Below are 15,400 nucleotides of genomic sequence, written 5' to 3' on the forward strand. Positions count from 1 at the left end.
ATCAGAAGAGGCATCAGGAGACCAGAAGAGGCATGGAAACCTCAGAAATTTCCTACCCTGAAAAGTCCCCAAGACCAAAAGGCATAACAGCCTGCAGAGTCTCCTTATGCCTAATGAACAGTGTTTGTGCCCAAAAGCTTGCAAACAACATTTTCCCAACTTTTAGTTGGTCTAATAAAAGATATCACATCTACCCAAAGAGCGTCGCCTGCCTGTATGCGTCGACCAACACAGCTACAACCCAAACTCCCCCAAGACCTAAAGGGAGTTGAGAGATGCCAGGGCTGCAGGATGAAAGCTGTGAATTGGACTGTACAGTGGGTCTGGGGACAGCTGCAGGGAAAGAGAAAATGACTATCTGACACCAGGGAAGGGATGGCAAAAATCATTATAACGTCCTAATGAATGGCTAGATTTTCATCTTAAGAATTCAGGGAAGCAAGGACAATACTGGTTTTCAATTTGTTCAGAGAACCGTGTTCACGTGAATCTATAAAGCTTAGCTGGCTTTTGCCAGTGTACATTCAAACGAAAAGGAGGTTTGTTCTGAGCCTTTAAAACCATAGAAACTGAGGGGTGTTTACAGACTTCTTTTTTATATATATTTACTTATTAATTTATTGGGATTCTGTTGTGATGAAATTAATTTCTGTGACCCTTTAATGAATATAAATAAAACTACTCATTGTTTCAGAGGCTCTTTTTTTTTCTTAGCAGGATAACAAGACTAAGCAGTGCTACCCAGCATGCAAGGAAGGTGACAACAGCCATAGATCCCCGGGTGACAGGCATCTGGAGCCCTTGTAACATGAAGATGTGAGCAGAGAAGGACTTTAGCTTGACCAGTTAAGCGTGCTTTAGCAGAAGTGATTTCATAGCTTTTTAAAATTGCCCTGCCTGACATATATGTTATATATATTTTTGGTACCTTTACAAGTTACTAAATGTGTGATAGAGATTTCTTTTTCCTCAGTTTCATTCAGGTACTGTTGGTCATTTGGATGCATATCAGGCTCTTTATGCAAGTGGAGACATGTTAGTCTGTATTAGTTCTGGGATGGCTGATATCTTGCATCACAACTGGCTAACTCACTGGGATATACCAGTACAATGATTAAAAAGGTAAGGGGAAAAAAATCTTTGCTTTAATTTCTATTTTCATATTCACAAAACCTTTTAGCATGGCAGACACAAACCAAAAACAATACAGTGTAGCTGCATGTAGCGGAGCAGGGAATTTTTTACCTATAAGCAGGAAGGATCCCGTGGCTAAGATATCCTCTGCAGATTTTCCTGTAAATAATTCGACTATGGGCACAGCTATACATAATGAGCTCTGTTTGCCACATTCAGTTTGAAATGTGGTGCTGAAAAATAAAGCTGTAACCTCTGCCAGGCAAACACAGTGCATGGCAATCATTTACCCTGACAATTTGTCTCCTGACTTGAAACCATACTTGAGCTGTCACAGTACGGCAAAATTACTGCATTCCATGTTGCGTGTGTACATTTAATTATATGGCTATGCTGCCATGACCCTTGTTTGTCTCTGATCCAAGAAGATTATATACTATAAGAACCCAGAGCAAGTCATTTTAATGAACCACAGGGCTCTTCTGCTGACCTCTCAAGCTTTATACTACTACACACTTTCCAAAAAGTAACAGAGAATACTTTCTGTGTTCTTTCAGATGATATTAAGAAGGCTTTTCCAGGTACATTTTTGTGTATGGGATTCTGCTAGTAGGTTTTAGAGCAGGAAAGAAGTCTACCTGCAACATATGTCACTAATGTAGATATTCAATTTAAATGTAACAACATGGAAAGAGGAAGAGGGCAAGAAATGGATTCTGGGGTCCTGAAGCAAAAAGCATCATGGCAGCTCCCCCACTCCCATCCCCCAAACCATCAGCATTATCTGAGCAAAGACAGACCTCCTCCATTTTTGGCATTTATTTGATTTATGTGCCCCCCTACTCAAAGGCGGCTCAGGGTGGTTTACATCATGTTTTTATTGATGCTAAATTGGCGCTCTTGCCTTCTTTAATATGTATCATGTCATCCCAGCTAATTATAAAAGTTGATTTTAGGAAATTTTAAACAGATTACATCTTCATGTATTTGGCATAATGGAAATTTGGGCTTTTTGGTTTTACAAAGTTGATGTGGCTCTACGCAATAACCAAACCAATGCAGTGGTGGCTGTAGGCACAGAAGAAACTTGCAACAGCTGATTCCCCCCTAAGGTAAGTGGGGTAGAGAGCGCAGCACAGCTGAGGCGGATCCGGAGGGGAAGCCCTTCGGCGACGCCTTAGCTCTCCGGGCAGGGAGCCGCGCTCCCGAGCCGCGCGCAAACAGGCGCAAAAATGTCGTAGCATTGAGGGGCACTAACTGTGACGGTGATGGTACTGCGCAGTAGCAACGAGGTACTGCACAGTACCATCAGAAAAAAAAATGTGCAGGAACAGTACTGCACAGTAACGCCGGTTGCTGCCCAGTCATGTAGTACTTGGTTCTGCAAGTACTAAATGCCTGCGCAGTCCACCACTTGTGTAGATGCAGCCACTGTGGGCAAAATCACTTGGTTCATTTCCTGTCTTTACTGGCCCTGTGAAGTCTTATTGGGTGGTGTCTCTGGAGGAAAATAATATCTAGTGAGGAAAGAGGAACGAAGACTGATTTCTGTCAGATTAATGTTTGAAATAAGTATGGAGACATGAGCGTAAAACAACAAGCTGTTTACTTAGCATACTCAGTGAATTACTACATACAGTGTCTTCCTCGTTCCCTTTAAGCTGTCCCCAGAAAGCCCTCCTCTCCTAGGGGGGACCCTGTGATCGCAGAGGCAATAAGAACTGACTTTCTCCTGAAAACCAAAAAAAAAAAAAAAAAAATAATAGTAGTACTTATAAAAGAAATACAACAACAACACAGTTACGCCGACTTTGGAATTGAATCTTTCGGTGCCTTGAAGTTGTCAGACTCGTAACAAGGCTCCAAAACAGATTTAAACTTGACTTCTTCTGTCAGCTTTGGTGCCTCTTCCCGTCTGCTGCCATCTCTCAGTAGGGGAACTAAAGTCTTCCAGTTTTTCCCTGAAACTTATAAGAAAAAAAGCAGTTAATGTTTCCCACCACACACTTTCATAGAAAACCAGTACAGAGCAGTTTCAGTGTGGGAGGCCAACAACAGAATAAAGCAGAAGTGAGAAGTCCAGTTTTAGCAAGGGTTTTATTCGTCTGTGTCTTTGAGCTGCCAAATGCAGTATCGACAGACCTTAGCAGGGTTTTTTTGCAGTGCTTATTGAACCGTGGCTTGGCTGGGCTCAGCCTCAGGAGGTCGCTGCTCCAGCTCTCTGTGGCTGTTGCCACCCAGCTTAGCTCTTTCAGGATTTCCTGCCTGTTACACACCTCCCAAAGTTTCCAAAGAGGAGGAGGAGGAATTTGTGGGGAATTCCCAAAAATGCAACTGTTTCATTAATAATGAATCAGCTCACTTTCACCCAATTACACAATAGTATCAATTCAACTATTGCAACCATCATTAGGAAGTGTAGAAATGGCTCTAACCATTAGACTCTGCTGGCTCTGTAACCAACCTGTAGTCCCATCCTGTCAGAATACATCAAGAAAGAAGGTGTGTTATGTTTCTGAAATCCTCACCTCTGCCAGCTTTAAAGGAAAAACTGGAGTTTCTCTTCAAATCTCCATAGTATCCAGGGTCCTCATTGATTATGCCCAAATTTGTGTTCCACGTGGACCAGTTCACCTCATCAACTCTGGAGAGAAAAAAATAAATGGATTCACTGCTCAGCTCTGGAGAGAGAACAACAAGAGCAACTGCCTACCAAAGGGCTTGGATTTATTCCCCAGAAAACAATCCAGAGTCTCAAGGACCCTGTGCACAATGCATTTTTCTTGCACATGTAGAACAGCAATTATTACTGTTTGAGTATGTAATGCATATAGCCCTGTCCCTGGAAGTGTTTTAAAAGAAGTGTTTCAGAACGGCGCTGGCCCAGCATTAACAATGAACTGAAGTTCTCTGCAGGTTTAATGGTCAGTATGTTCTGGGACTCCTGGTCCCGAGTTACCTGGGACTCCGGGTTACAGAGATCAGACCCTTGATCTCCATATTTTAGGTCAGATTCTCCCCATGGAAAACTTCGTGTCACCATGAACTTTTGAGGTCCAAGCAGTAAAGCAACGTAAAAACAGGCCTGGAAAGAAATCAACTTGGCTTCCATGTCTTTTCATTGCCAGGCCAGCTATAATACTGCCTTGACATTTCAGTGATGGGAAGCACTGCAGGAGGGGACGTGGTATTGCTTTAAGATGAATGGTCTGTCTAGTATTTTGGCACCCAATAGATGGGCTGTCATAAATGCAACTGAATACCAGTACAGTGTCTAGTCCACATGGTTAAATCAATGAGAACTCAACAGAGCAGTCTTTCCCAAGCCCCACACTGAAATAGACTTCAGGGTTTGGGAGCATTTTGGCAATTTCTTCCCTGTCGCCAGAATTGGTACTTCAAGGAGAGGAAGCCCAAGTCTAGGATGCAGTTGACTGTGCTGCCCTCAAGCATGCCACGCTGCTCCACATGCAGTCCTCCCAGACTGGAGCCAGCATTGCCAGGTCCACTGCGGAGAGTCTGCAGCCTCTCTGCTAAGACTGTGCCATTATTTAGTGCCCACTGGGATGATATGTAATTTTGTGGTGGATTCAAGTCAAGAAGGGACTGGACTAAGAAGCTGTTTCATACAGGTCTCTGAACAAGAACACCCTGAGGGTAACACTTGTTCATCCTAAGTGTGGTCACAAGTCCCGGAAGGAAAAAAGTCCCCCTTCCCAGTGTCTGTTATTGAGCTATCCTACCTCTGTGAACACATCTCTGCCAGAAGTGATCTATTTAGGACATAATCAGGTTACCTGAAGCACCATCTATAATCGTCCTTGCCGTCAGGTGTCGTCCCCACTAAGACTCTCTTCCCAGATCGGAACGAGCGTCTCACACAGTTCAGGTAGCTGTTCTCAATGTCCAGGATGGTGATGGCTCTCTGCCAGGAGAAACAAGCAAGAGGAATGGGAAACAGCTGTGGTTTAGATGCATTTATATGAACGTCGAGTTGTACCTCTTTAAGAAGAATCCCCAAGTTTTCACCCTCCTCAGTGGCAATGATTACACCCACTGCAAAATTTTTCTACATGTGTATGTTGCTTAAAAAGATGGATTGTTGTAGCTGGAATGACTATGTTCATTTTCTTAAGCAAAGTAATTGCTAACACAGCACAGTCTGCAAGACCAGCAGCAGGCACTCGGCCCCCCTACACAAACCCTGTTCTTCCAAGTGCTGACCTTCATTTCCTATTGTCAAAAGCCAAAATTGCCTCTTTGTTCTCAACTCTATTAATATTTAGTTCTACAAAATACGTATTTAATTTCTTAGATGGTAAACATCTCAGGCGCCCTGGGAACTTCTCTGAAGCAGTGCATCGTATATGAGAAAGGGAAAGAGGAGGCCAAGTTTTAAAGGCGTATTTTGACGGTTCAGGAATCAGGAGACAGAAAATGAGGAAGGTCTGTTAGTTTAGGAACACATCAGCCCTTCCAGCCTCCCTTTAATGCAGTCACCACTCACACACGCTGGTTCTGATGCCAACAGAAATAGCAGAATCCCAGGGGAGAAGCCAACCAACCTGGAGTTTCCAAATGCTCTTGCTCTCTTGTGCGATCTTGTTCACCGTTTCCCCCATCAGGGCAATGAGCATGTTGAGCAGGAGGATGTAGGTTAGGATCACGTACAGGACCAACAGGATGACAAAGACAGACTTGAACCTGTAATTCTCAGTGAACTCCAGATCTCCCATGCCAATGGTGAACTTGAACAGCTCCAGGCAGGTGTAGTAAAGGTTGTTGTAGGATGTGCGGCTACGCTTCAGTTGGCAGCATCGGGGACAGTCAGCAGTGCTGTTGTCTTGTCCCTCATTGTCATCTTCAATCAGAGTCACCACCGCTATTGCAGACAGGAGGAGCCATGAGTGCAAGATTAAAATGAAAGGGTGAGACCATGTCGGTTGTGCAAACAATGAGAAATATGCAACAGGATACCAGACTAGGCACCATATGGGTGCGGTCATGGGTCACAGGTGGAAATCCAGAGATCAGAACCTTTTAGGGGAAAAAGAATAAGACTCTAAAACTGTCTCCCTCCCTCGGAGAGTTTCTGATCCTTCAAAAATGTGGTGTCTCAGGTTTTTCCCTGCCCATCAGTCAAATGAGAATAATGCAGCTAAGCCAGGTTTATAAAACACCTTGAAGGACAGAAGAAAGACGCACCTGGAAAGTGCTACATTTTATTGTTCTTTATCTTTTCTACATTTCTTTGTTTTCACTGAATAAGGGGACATCTCAACTGTCTGAATTTGTTCTTTAAAAGAATTTGACATTTTTAAAAAGGGGCAAGACAATATTACCTGTGGAAAATCCCAAGAGAAATACTAGGTAGACAAACATGAAGCGACATAAGTCTCTCAGGATCATCTGCAAGAGGGAAATGGAACATTTTCATATTCGCGGAAATTCAATACAAACTGCACTTGCAACTGGCAGCAAGTCCTGGTTGCTTGAAGACCCTTTGCTGTGAACTGGCCTTATGCCAGAGCCAAGTTGGTCATACAGAAAATAAAACATACGTGTGGTTTAAATAAAACAAAACACAACGTGCCAAGCACCCTGGACTTTGTAAAGACTGTTGGCTCTTTGACCCCCTCTGTGGGTAAGTTGGCAGGATCACCTCTAGTGGGGGTCTACAAAACAGACAGCTGTTGCCCAGACTCACCTTCTCAATCATGACCGAGTAAATGCCCATCTGCTGGAAGCCTCGGGTGTAGTACAGCATGTTAGCCCAGCCCAGTGCCAGGGAGAAGACCATGGAAGCCACATACAGTTCCTGCCCACTGAAGTACAGCACCAGGGAGCTCAGCAGGAGCAGCGAGTGGACAAAGCTGAAAGGCAAGCAGGGTCTTAGTGGTGGGCGCATATTCTACCAGGCCTGACATACAAAGAGGAACATGGGGGCAGACACAGCCATCACAAAGCCCTTCTACCAGGCATGCCCCGAGTCCCAGAGCGCTGCTCCCTCAGCACAGAACTGGGTACCATTTCAGGGGGCTGGATTGCGTAACAGCCCCCAGCTAGTCAAGCCAAATGGTTCAAATCCTGCCAAGCCGCAGACCCCCTTGAAGACAGGTGAGGTGTCAGCACAGCTCCAGTGCATCCACCCAGGTGGAAGCCGGGAGCCTTGAGATCAATTTCCTGCTCTGATACACAACCCAATCACTTGACATCTCTACACTGGTTCTTCCTCACCTGCAGGCAAGGTGAGGTCTAGTGGAAAAGTCAGGGCTCACAAAGTCCCTGTGGGCCAGGCCTAGGCCAAGCTGAGGCTATGGGTTGCAGAGGTTCATGAGTCCCTCACTCAAACACCAAGAGAGAAACTGGAGAGCTTACAAAAGAACCTCACTGTAGCTGTCCGCTAGCAGGGTCCGGAACGACGGGCGCCTCTGCACAAAATACTGGATCTGCAAGAATATGAGAAGGGAAGGTTGCCATCCAAGGGGCAAATACACTTCCAGCCTGAATCTCCATGCAAGTGCTTGCCAAAAGGCGATACCAGCCTTACAAAACGATGCCATTTATCTTTTATCAGGGTCCTGATTGTCCGAGATGCTACTACAGCAAGAGCCCTCAGAAGTACAGAGAAGACTGGCCAAGCAGGGTACAGGCTGGGAGGAGAGGAACAGCTGCTCCGTACTTAGCCCTCAAGAGCCTCCCAACAGCAGCAGATGTCCCAGTGAGTCCCAAGGCTCAGAGCTGTATACTAGAAGGGCAAACTGACTTGAAGCTGGCACTGAGGATCTTCATGGGGCAAGCCTGGCTGTGGGCAGTACCCCCTCCTACAGCCTTATCCAGGCTGGTATCTCCACTCAGCCATGCCCAGGCTTTTTAGGGCCTTGCCTTAGCTTTTTGACTCAGTAAGAAGCTGACAGTGACTCATCAGACCCCACCAAACTACCTAAGGCTTTGGGGTGAGGGATGGATTCTTCTGGCCACCAAACCCAACAAGGGGCAACCTGCTTTTGACTCCCACCTACTCACAAGCCTTCAGAGGGGACATTTCAGATGTCTTACCCCTCTGGAAAAGAAGTAGAGACCTCCCAGCACGCTCAGGATCTCTCCAGTGACACGGAAATACTCCCCAGTGCTGTAGCCAAATGCGAAGGGAGGCTGCTGGACATAGGAATGTGGGGTCAGGATGGTGGGAGATGGAACAGATCCATCTGCTCAGCAGTTTAAAGGGCTCAGCTGCCAGTAAGGTGGCTATAAAGTGCACAGCTCCCTCCATTCTCCAAGGTGGGTGGTGTGGGACAAATCCCTCCTCTGTCCTGCCACCCTTCCAGGAAAGGAGTCCAATGAGCTCCGGCACCTTGAGTACCGGCTTTAAAAAGGGAGTAGGTCTGAGAAGCTGCCCTCTAGGTGGTTACTGAGATGTGCGACCAGCCACTTACTTCTCTCTCCTTTTTCACAGGCCGGTAGTAAGCGGCGATGGTGAGTATGATGATGTGGATGGCGTACACGCAGAAGTTGAAGTAAAACAAGTGTTTGACAAACCGGTCCCACTTGTCCTGCAGCAACCTGTTCAGTGGTTCCACCAGGAGCATCTCATGGCGATTCTGAAAGGGGATAAAGACAACTAGAGGGTGAGTCCCAAAGCAGCTGGTAAGCACACGAGCTGAGCAAGCACACCTGCAGAGCCACCTTCCTGCAGTGCTTTGAGGCTTTGCAAACAGCAAGTGAAACCCCTTTGTCTTTAGCATCCCCCATCCAAATCCCACAAAGCAGAGAAGGGCCCTGATCCTGGTTTCACAGATGGATGCTCTGAGGCAGAGTGACTTGCCCGACACCTCACAGTGAGTCAGGAGAATGGCTAAGAACAGAAGCCAGGAGTCCTGCCCCCCAGCACCCTGAAAATGCTTCCTTGTTGGAAACCAAAGAAGCGGCACAAGGTACAGACTTGCTGTAGGGCACTGGTGTGGAACCCTTACATGTATGGGTGAGCATCCTGCCGGTGGTAGCTCTGACCCCAAGCCAACGGGAATTTTTGGAGTGGTAAATGCCAAGATCGGCTTCCGCAGTTGGGCGGCAGCGTGTGGGCAAAAGGAACGTCAGTACACATGCATATGCCAAGAAAGAAATGAGGGCTGTCTTCCCAATTTACACCTGCTTTTAAACCTCTGCAAACCTGCTGGAAGACGCTGCGTGCAGAACACAGGGAGACCAGCAATTCCCTGCGGAAGGTGCTGAGGAGGTTTCCATACTTACAGGGGTTTCGCTGCTATAGGCAATGATCTCGAGCACAGAGTTTTTCTCACACGTGTCTACAGAGGACAGGTCATACAGAGAGGAGTGGACTGGTCCATAGGCCCATTCGGTGAACTTTCTAGACAGGTGCCTACACTCGGGGTCTTTGATCTCTCGTCTGAGGATATAGGCGAAAATCTAATCACGAGAGAATAATAAGCAACCAGGATTTTAGCTTTTGTGGAGTGGTGATTCTTCAGCATTTCAGTAGCACAGGAAATCAAGTTCCTTTCTGAGTCAGCCCCACAGAGCACTGCTTGATGGCTGCTAATGGCAAGCTCCGAGCTAATGATCTCATTGTTCTGGGGAACGGAACAATGCAAACATAGCAAAGAGTCGGGTGCAGTAATACAAAGAAGGACCTTCTCTGCTCTCCCCAAGTTGGGGCTTGTGACTGCCTTTGGCCCCTCAGCTCTGAACGAGAAATCCCAAGGCACCTGTTCCACATCCCTCTGAGGTCACTGCCATGGTGAACAGCGAGTGTTTTGGGATGGGCTGTAAAGTTTACTTGCCATACACCTGCTAGGCCCAGGCAGGAGCTGTGACAAATCTTACAGCGCTTTGGCTGTACCATGGATTGTTTGAGGTGGTAGGAGGTCAGTGACTGATGCATGCCCACCTACCCCTATCTTCCCTGTCTTTGCTGCCAGGGTCAAAGGAGTCAGGCCCTTCTTGTTAGTGAGATCTTCCAGCTTCAGCATTGGGTTAATTTTGGCTCCAAGGATCAAAATGTTGTTGTACATCTTGGTGACAAACTTGGTGTTATCTTTGGTGTTATCCGCCACTTCCACCAGCGCGTGCAGGACTGTATTTCCCATGGAGTCTTCGGCCACGATGTTGGCTGGCTGATACGGGTTCTCCAGGAGGAATTTCACGATGCACAGCTGGTTGGTGCAGGCAGCGAGAGAAAGAGGCAGCTCACCTAGTTGGCAAGCAACAGTGAAATGCTGGTCAGCAAACACACCCTGTGCACCTTGGGCACTACACATCCCTCACAAGAAGAGAACCTACAGTTTGTGCCTTCCACCAGGACCCCTCTCAGTCTTCTCTTCTCTAGACTAAATAAGTCCCGTTCCCTCAGCCTCTCCTCAAAAGTCACGTGCCCCAGCCCCCCAACCATTTTCATTGCCCTCCGCTGGACCCTCTCCAATTTCTCTGCATCCTTTCTGTAGTGGGAGTCCTAAAACTGAACACAGGACTCCAGATGTGGACTCACGAGTGCTGAATAGAAGGGAATAGAGTGCTGAATAGAGGGGGAAAATCATTTCCCTGGACCTACTGGCAACATGCCTACCGATGCAGCCCAGGATGCCGTTAGCCTTCTTGGCAACAAAGGCATATTGCTGGCTCCTATTCAGCTTATTGTCTACTGTGACCCCCCAGATCCTTTTCTGCAGAGCTGCTGCCCAGCCAGTCAGTCCCCTGGTCAGCCTGTCCTGGTGAGTGGGATTGCTCTGTCTTAAGTGCAGGACTTTGCATTTCTCCTTGTTGAACCCCATAAGATGAATAAAAGCCCCTACCGAAATAAAAGCCTGGCTTCCCTTTGATTTTTCTGAAGAACTCGCCGTGGGCTCTGGCATGAACATCTGCTCCATTCTGGACCAAGAGCTTCACCAGATACATATTTCTCCTTTCAATGGCAATATGGAGTGCGGTCTGACCTAGGGAAACACTCATCAGACCACAAAATTCCCTAATGCAGGCAGCCATCAGGCACTAGGGACTCTGCCTTCCCAGATTAGCTCAATGCTGGGGAGAAGTCCGAGCTGGGTTAACAGAGCTCTGTTAACCAACCGAAGGGACAAACAACACACCACACCCAGCACCATGCTGGTGTGCAGCTAGAGATGGAGGAAGGAAACAGGACTGTACAACCCTAGCACTTTACCAGCGTGAACACCCAGGTGCAATCCAGACATTCCAGGAATGCACTGGCTACTAAAGTCTCTGGCACTTCGTGGTGCTCCTTTCCTAGGAGCAAGCTCCTTCTGGATCCCTTGGAGAGGGACAGCTGAGGGGCCAGACAGCTCTGGGTACCCCTGGCCATTTAACACAGGAATAGGCAAGGTTTCACGCCATGCCAGCTGTCTCTCTTACCCTTGTAGTAGTTGTCAGTATAACCAGCATTAACAAACTCTTTCAGATTGCCTGTTTTCTCTGCAATACCCAGCAACAGGGGAATGGCATTGTTTTTCCCTTCGTGCAGGTTCAGCATGGCTTTCAACAAACAGGTCTTCCCGGTCTCCGGCTCTAGAATAGAAAAGATCACAGCTATATTGAGGTCGTTACGAACCTGCCCACTACCAAAGCAAGCAGTAATCACAAGGGATGGGAAAACCAGCCATGCTTAGGGTTCCTCAATTTTTTTCCCAAAAGCTCCAAAGAAAACTGGAAAAGCACTGCAGACAACAGGACCCAGGGTGTGGTTTTGCTCTGTCCTGTAGTTAACAGAGTATTTTGCTCCAAGGTCCAATGGCACCACTGGTGGTGGACTGGCATACCTTTGAACTCATCATCTGTGAGATGCTTCAAGGTCCGACTAAGATACATCGGCAGGTGGTCCAGATCACTTATGTCGCCTTGGGCTACAGCATCAAAGATCCTCCTGCGATCATAGTACTTGAAAGCTTTATCTGAGCAGCTTGTGATGGACTCAGTGGACAGGAGCCTGGCAAGGGGAATTTGAAGTTACTGAGACATAAGGGCAAAAAACTGCCAGATTTAAACACCACCAGCCAATGGTGCCTTAATTTCTGGCAGAGCAGCACACGTTACTGCTATGTGCATGGAGCTGCAAAGTCTGTAAAGTCACAGAGGTCTAGGCAAACGAAGGCCTTGGTGAAAAGTTAAGAATAAGGGTTCAAGTCCAGGGAAGCAGGAGGGAATAGCGGTCAGACTGCAGGCCTGGGAACCAGAATCTCCTGACACTGCTAGTGACGCACTCTATGGTCTTGGGTGAGTGACTGACTAGCCATGAATTGAGAGCAAGATACCCAACAGCATCATTTTCAGACATGTTGGTGACCCACAGCTCCTATGGGCTTCACTGGGTGATTACCCGGAATACAAATCCAGGATGGGCAATGGTCATTCAGTGAAACCTAGTATTGGAGGCTCTTCCATTCTTCACCCTAGGAATCACTAGTTTATCTGCTGTAGACGTCAAACACCATGGTGCAGTAAGCCAACAACCCCTGTCAATCTACACCACTGCAACAGCAACTTACTTGCCAAAATGATGGTGAAGCTTTCCTTTTTCCAAATTGGCACTGAACTTGATGATGGGCGGACACATCAAGTGGTCCATCGGGTAGAAGGAGTCCATGGGAGCCATGTCCTTATCACTGTCCCCCATCACGAACCGCCCTCGGCGGCTAAAGATGTTGCTTTTGGGGGGTGGCTGCAACTTGGTGCTCTGGGTGCCCTGCAGGCTGTCAGGGGTCCCCAGAGTTGAATCCTCCCCGTCCGTGTGCTCGTCGGTGACTTCAGATTCCTCCACATCAGAGCTGCCGAATTTCTTCATCATTCCCAGGATGGACGACATGGTTCATGGGCAGTCTGCAAGGAACCCAGGGATACTAACACCATCACTTGCTTTGGGATTTTCCTCCAACAACAGGAGGAAGCAGGCTGTCGTACCCACAAGCCAGGAAACCCCCCTCACTACCCAGGCCTCTCCCCACCAGGAGGCACTGAGCTACCCAACAACGCACTCTCCTGTTGGACTCGCCACCATTTTGTCAAGTGAGTGGCTCACTTCTGCCCTGTGCTATGTAACTACGTCACTCGAAAAGCCTTGAACACTAGCCGAAGGCAATGAAATGGACACATTTCCTACAAGACAGCCCAGCACCAAAGGGTTCTGCAGCCTCACCCTAAACCCAACCGGCCTCACTTGGAAATAGAAGATCATCCTTACGCACCATGTTAAGGGAGCACAACAGCTTGAGGCATCAGAGAGGCCCAGCCAGGAGAAAACAGCTCAGCTGCTCTGTGAATGATTAGGCCCTAAACAACTTCCTTCAGCCAGTGGAGTTATGCTTACCCCAGTGTGCACAGACACAGATTCAGGCTCAAACACAAACTCCTTGTCACCCACCACCCTTGCCCTCCATCCATCTCTTAGTCCATAGGACAAGATTCACAGGGCATGAGAAGGGGAAGGGGCCAGCCATGTTAACAGGGATATGCCGGAAGAAGTAAAGGGCTGATGCTAAGGACAGCTGACGAGAAAGGGATGGAGAGAGGAGGGATGGTAAAATGAATGAAACAGGCGGTCCAGCCAATTTGCAGTGTATGGTGTTGCTGGGAAGGATTCAAAAGACGGGACCATGAAGGTGAGGCTGAGCTGCTACAGGTGGGTTTCTCTGCCAGAGGCACATCATAAGTGAGGCAGTAATTAAGTCTTCTGCAGGGAGAAGTTTAGGATGGCACTTTTGAGGGCTGCCTTATTATCCACACAGACAGAGCCCAAATTGCCAACCCAGCACAAGGTAGCTGCATCTCAGCCACGCTGGAAGAAAGGGACATGCTGCAAGTGTGGACAGTTACCACGCAAGGATTGCAATGGAGCTACCACTGCACTGAACTGGCAGAAAGGGGCAAAGCGAGCCCAGCAAGGGCAGCCAGGAAGCAGGTGGTATGCGGAAACTGAAAGTCAGCTTAGGGACGCTAAGAAAAAGAGAAATGAAAAAGTCACTAGAAAGCGGAGCTGCCTGGATCCGACCCAATTTACAATCGTGAGCACAATGACAGAGCGCAGTACATAGGCTAAAATTGAGACAGAGAACATCTTTTGTCTGTTCTCTTACTGAAGTGTTATAAGCAGCCAACTGTCCATCCCGTCTGAATGAAAGGAAAGGAGCCAAACTGATAAAAGAAGGCACTTGGCAACCACTGCTCATTTTGCTATTTGAGTAGTAGAGAAAACAAGGCACTGTTCTCCTTTGGAGCTCTGGCACCACCAGGTTTGCGAAGGTCTCAAAGATGCAAGGAAACATTCCCCAAAACCCCACACTGTCCTGGAAATGTTAATAATTTGACTGTAGGAATTTTATAAAGCCATGCAACAGAAAGTCCCGTCACCAATAAACAGATCTCAGTGCTAAATATTGTTCCACATGCCTGGAGTGATCAGATTCAGAAACATACTTCTACCCAAGTTCAGTTCTCGCAAATACATGATGGTCGAGTGTTAGCAAGACCATAGTTTAGGATAGACCAGGATTTTCAGTACCATTTTGTCCAGCGTCTTAATGCGATTTTCTATTAAATTAAAAATAGAATGAGATCTTTGCTGCCTAGCTGACTTTTCTATAATGATGCAGGATAGATATCTAAAGATCTAAACCATGCATGACTTTACACGGACAGCAGGTGAAAACAGGAGAGCGAGAGATGAAATTTAATTTCTACCTGTATGGTTCTTGACTCAATGTTCTACATCTGCGTCCCCCTTCACAAAAAATAAATAGAAAATACTATTTCTTAAAACTAACATGAGAAATAATGCAAGAAGATGAATTTATCATTTAGAATTTGCTATTAAAAATCCTGAAGGACAATTAAATTCAAGAAGGAATTAATAAAAATGTTTTAAAATGTTTAGAAAAATACAAAGCCCTGGGCAAAGAGCACAGCCATGTGGGAGATGCATGTGGTCTCCTGTCAGGGGATGTAGCTCTGACTGCACCACAAGTACAGCCCTGGAAACAGAACAGGTTCAGAGGGAAAGAGCAGGGCCTGGTCTCCTCTCCCCACCAACATCCCTCAACCTTGCTTTAGTCATTCCATGCACTTTCTAAAAGCACTTGGTTGAGATTTCCCACTGAATGCAAAGCTACCATGTTCAGGCAGACATGAATTTGCAATATAAGTGAAACTGCAAAACTCTGTAGAACAAAGTTTGGAGCTTCACATGGGCCATCCCAATAAAGTGTACATAATTTGGGCTCTTCTAATACAGGGATATCAAGAT

The 15,400-nt window shown here is 46.9% G+C and overlaps 1 protein-coding gene across 1 annotated transcript; it reads right to left on the reverse strand.

Annotated features, from left to right (window-relative positions):
* Nucleotides 1-2,723: 2,723 nt before the first annotated feature.
* On the reverse strand, nt 2,724-14,333 carry TRPV1 (transient receptor potential cation channel subfamily V member 1). The gene is made up of 15 exons (XM_019511185.1): nt 12,651-14,333; nt 11,925-12,091; nt 11,521-11,673; nt 10,944-11,084; nt 10,047-10,345; nt 9,385-9,561; nt 8,571-8,735; nt 8,194-8,292; nt 7,513-7,583; nt 6,842-7,007; nt 6,477-6,543; nt 5,700-6,016; nt 4,932-5,059; nt 3,663-3,778; nt 2,724-3,101 (listed from the first exon to the last, which is right to left on the reverse strand). Exons 1-15 carry the CDS (start codon nt 12,965-12,967, stop codon nt 2,935-2,937), a joined length of 2,550 nt encoding a protein of 849 aa, XP_019366730.1. The 5' UTR covers nt 12,968-14,333; the 3' UTR covers nt 2,724-2,934.
* Nucleotides 14,334-15,400: the final 1,067 nt, after the last annotated feature.

Source organism: Gavialis gangeticus, unplaced genomic scaffold (assembly GCF_001723915.1).
Source record: "Gavialis gangeticus isolate Ggan-Ray unplaced genomic scaffold, GavGan_comp1, whole genome shotgun sequence".
NCBI lineage: Eukaryota > Metazoa > Chordata > Crocodylia > Gavialidae > Gavialis > Gavialis gangeticus.

Excerpts from the sequence above, each read along its gene's own strand:
- TRPV1 (XM_019511185.1), bottom strand. The coding sequence starts at position 12,967 with ATGTCGTCCATCCTGGGAATGATGAAGAAATTCGGCAGCTCTGATGTG. Across the intron at positions 7,008-7,512 it reads AGCTACAGTGAGGTTCTTTT|CTTTGTCCACTCGCTGCTCC; the intron begins GTAAGCTCTCCA and ends CTTGCCTTTCAG. Across the intron at positions 6,017-6,476 it reads TCTCTTGGGATTTTCCACAG|CGGTGGTGACTCTGATTGAA; the intron begins GTAATATTGTCT and ends TGTCTGCAATAG.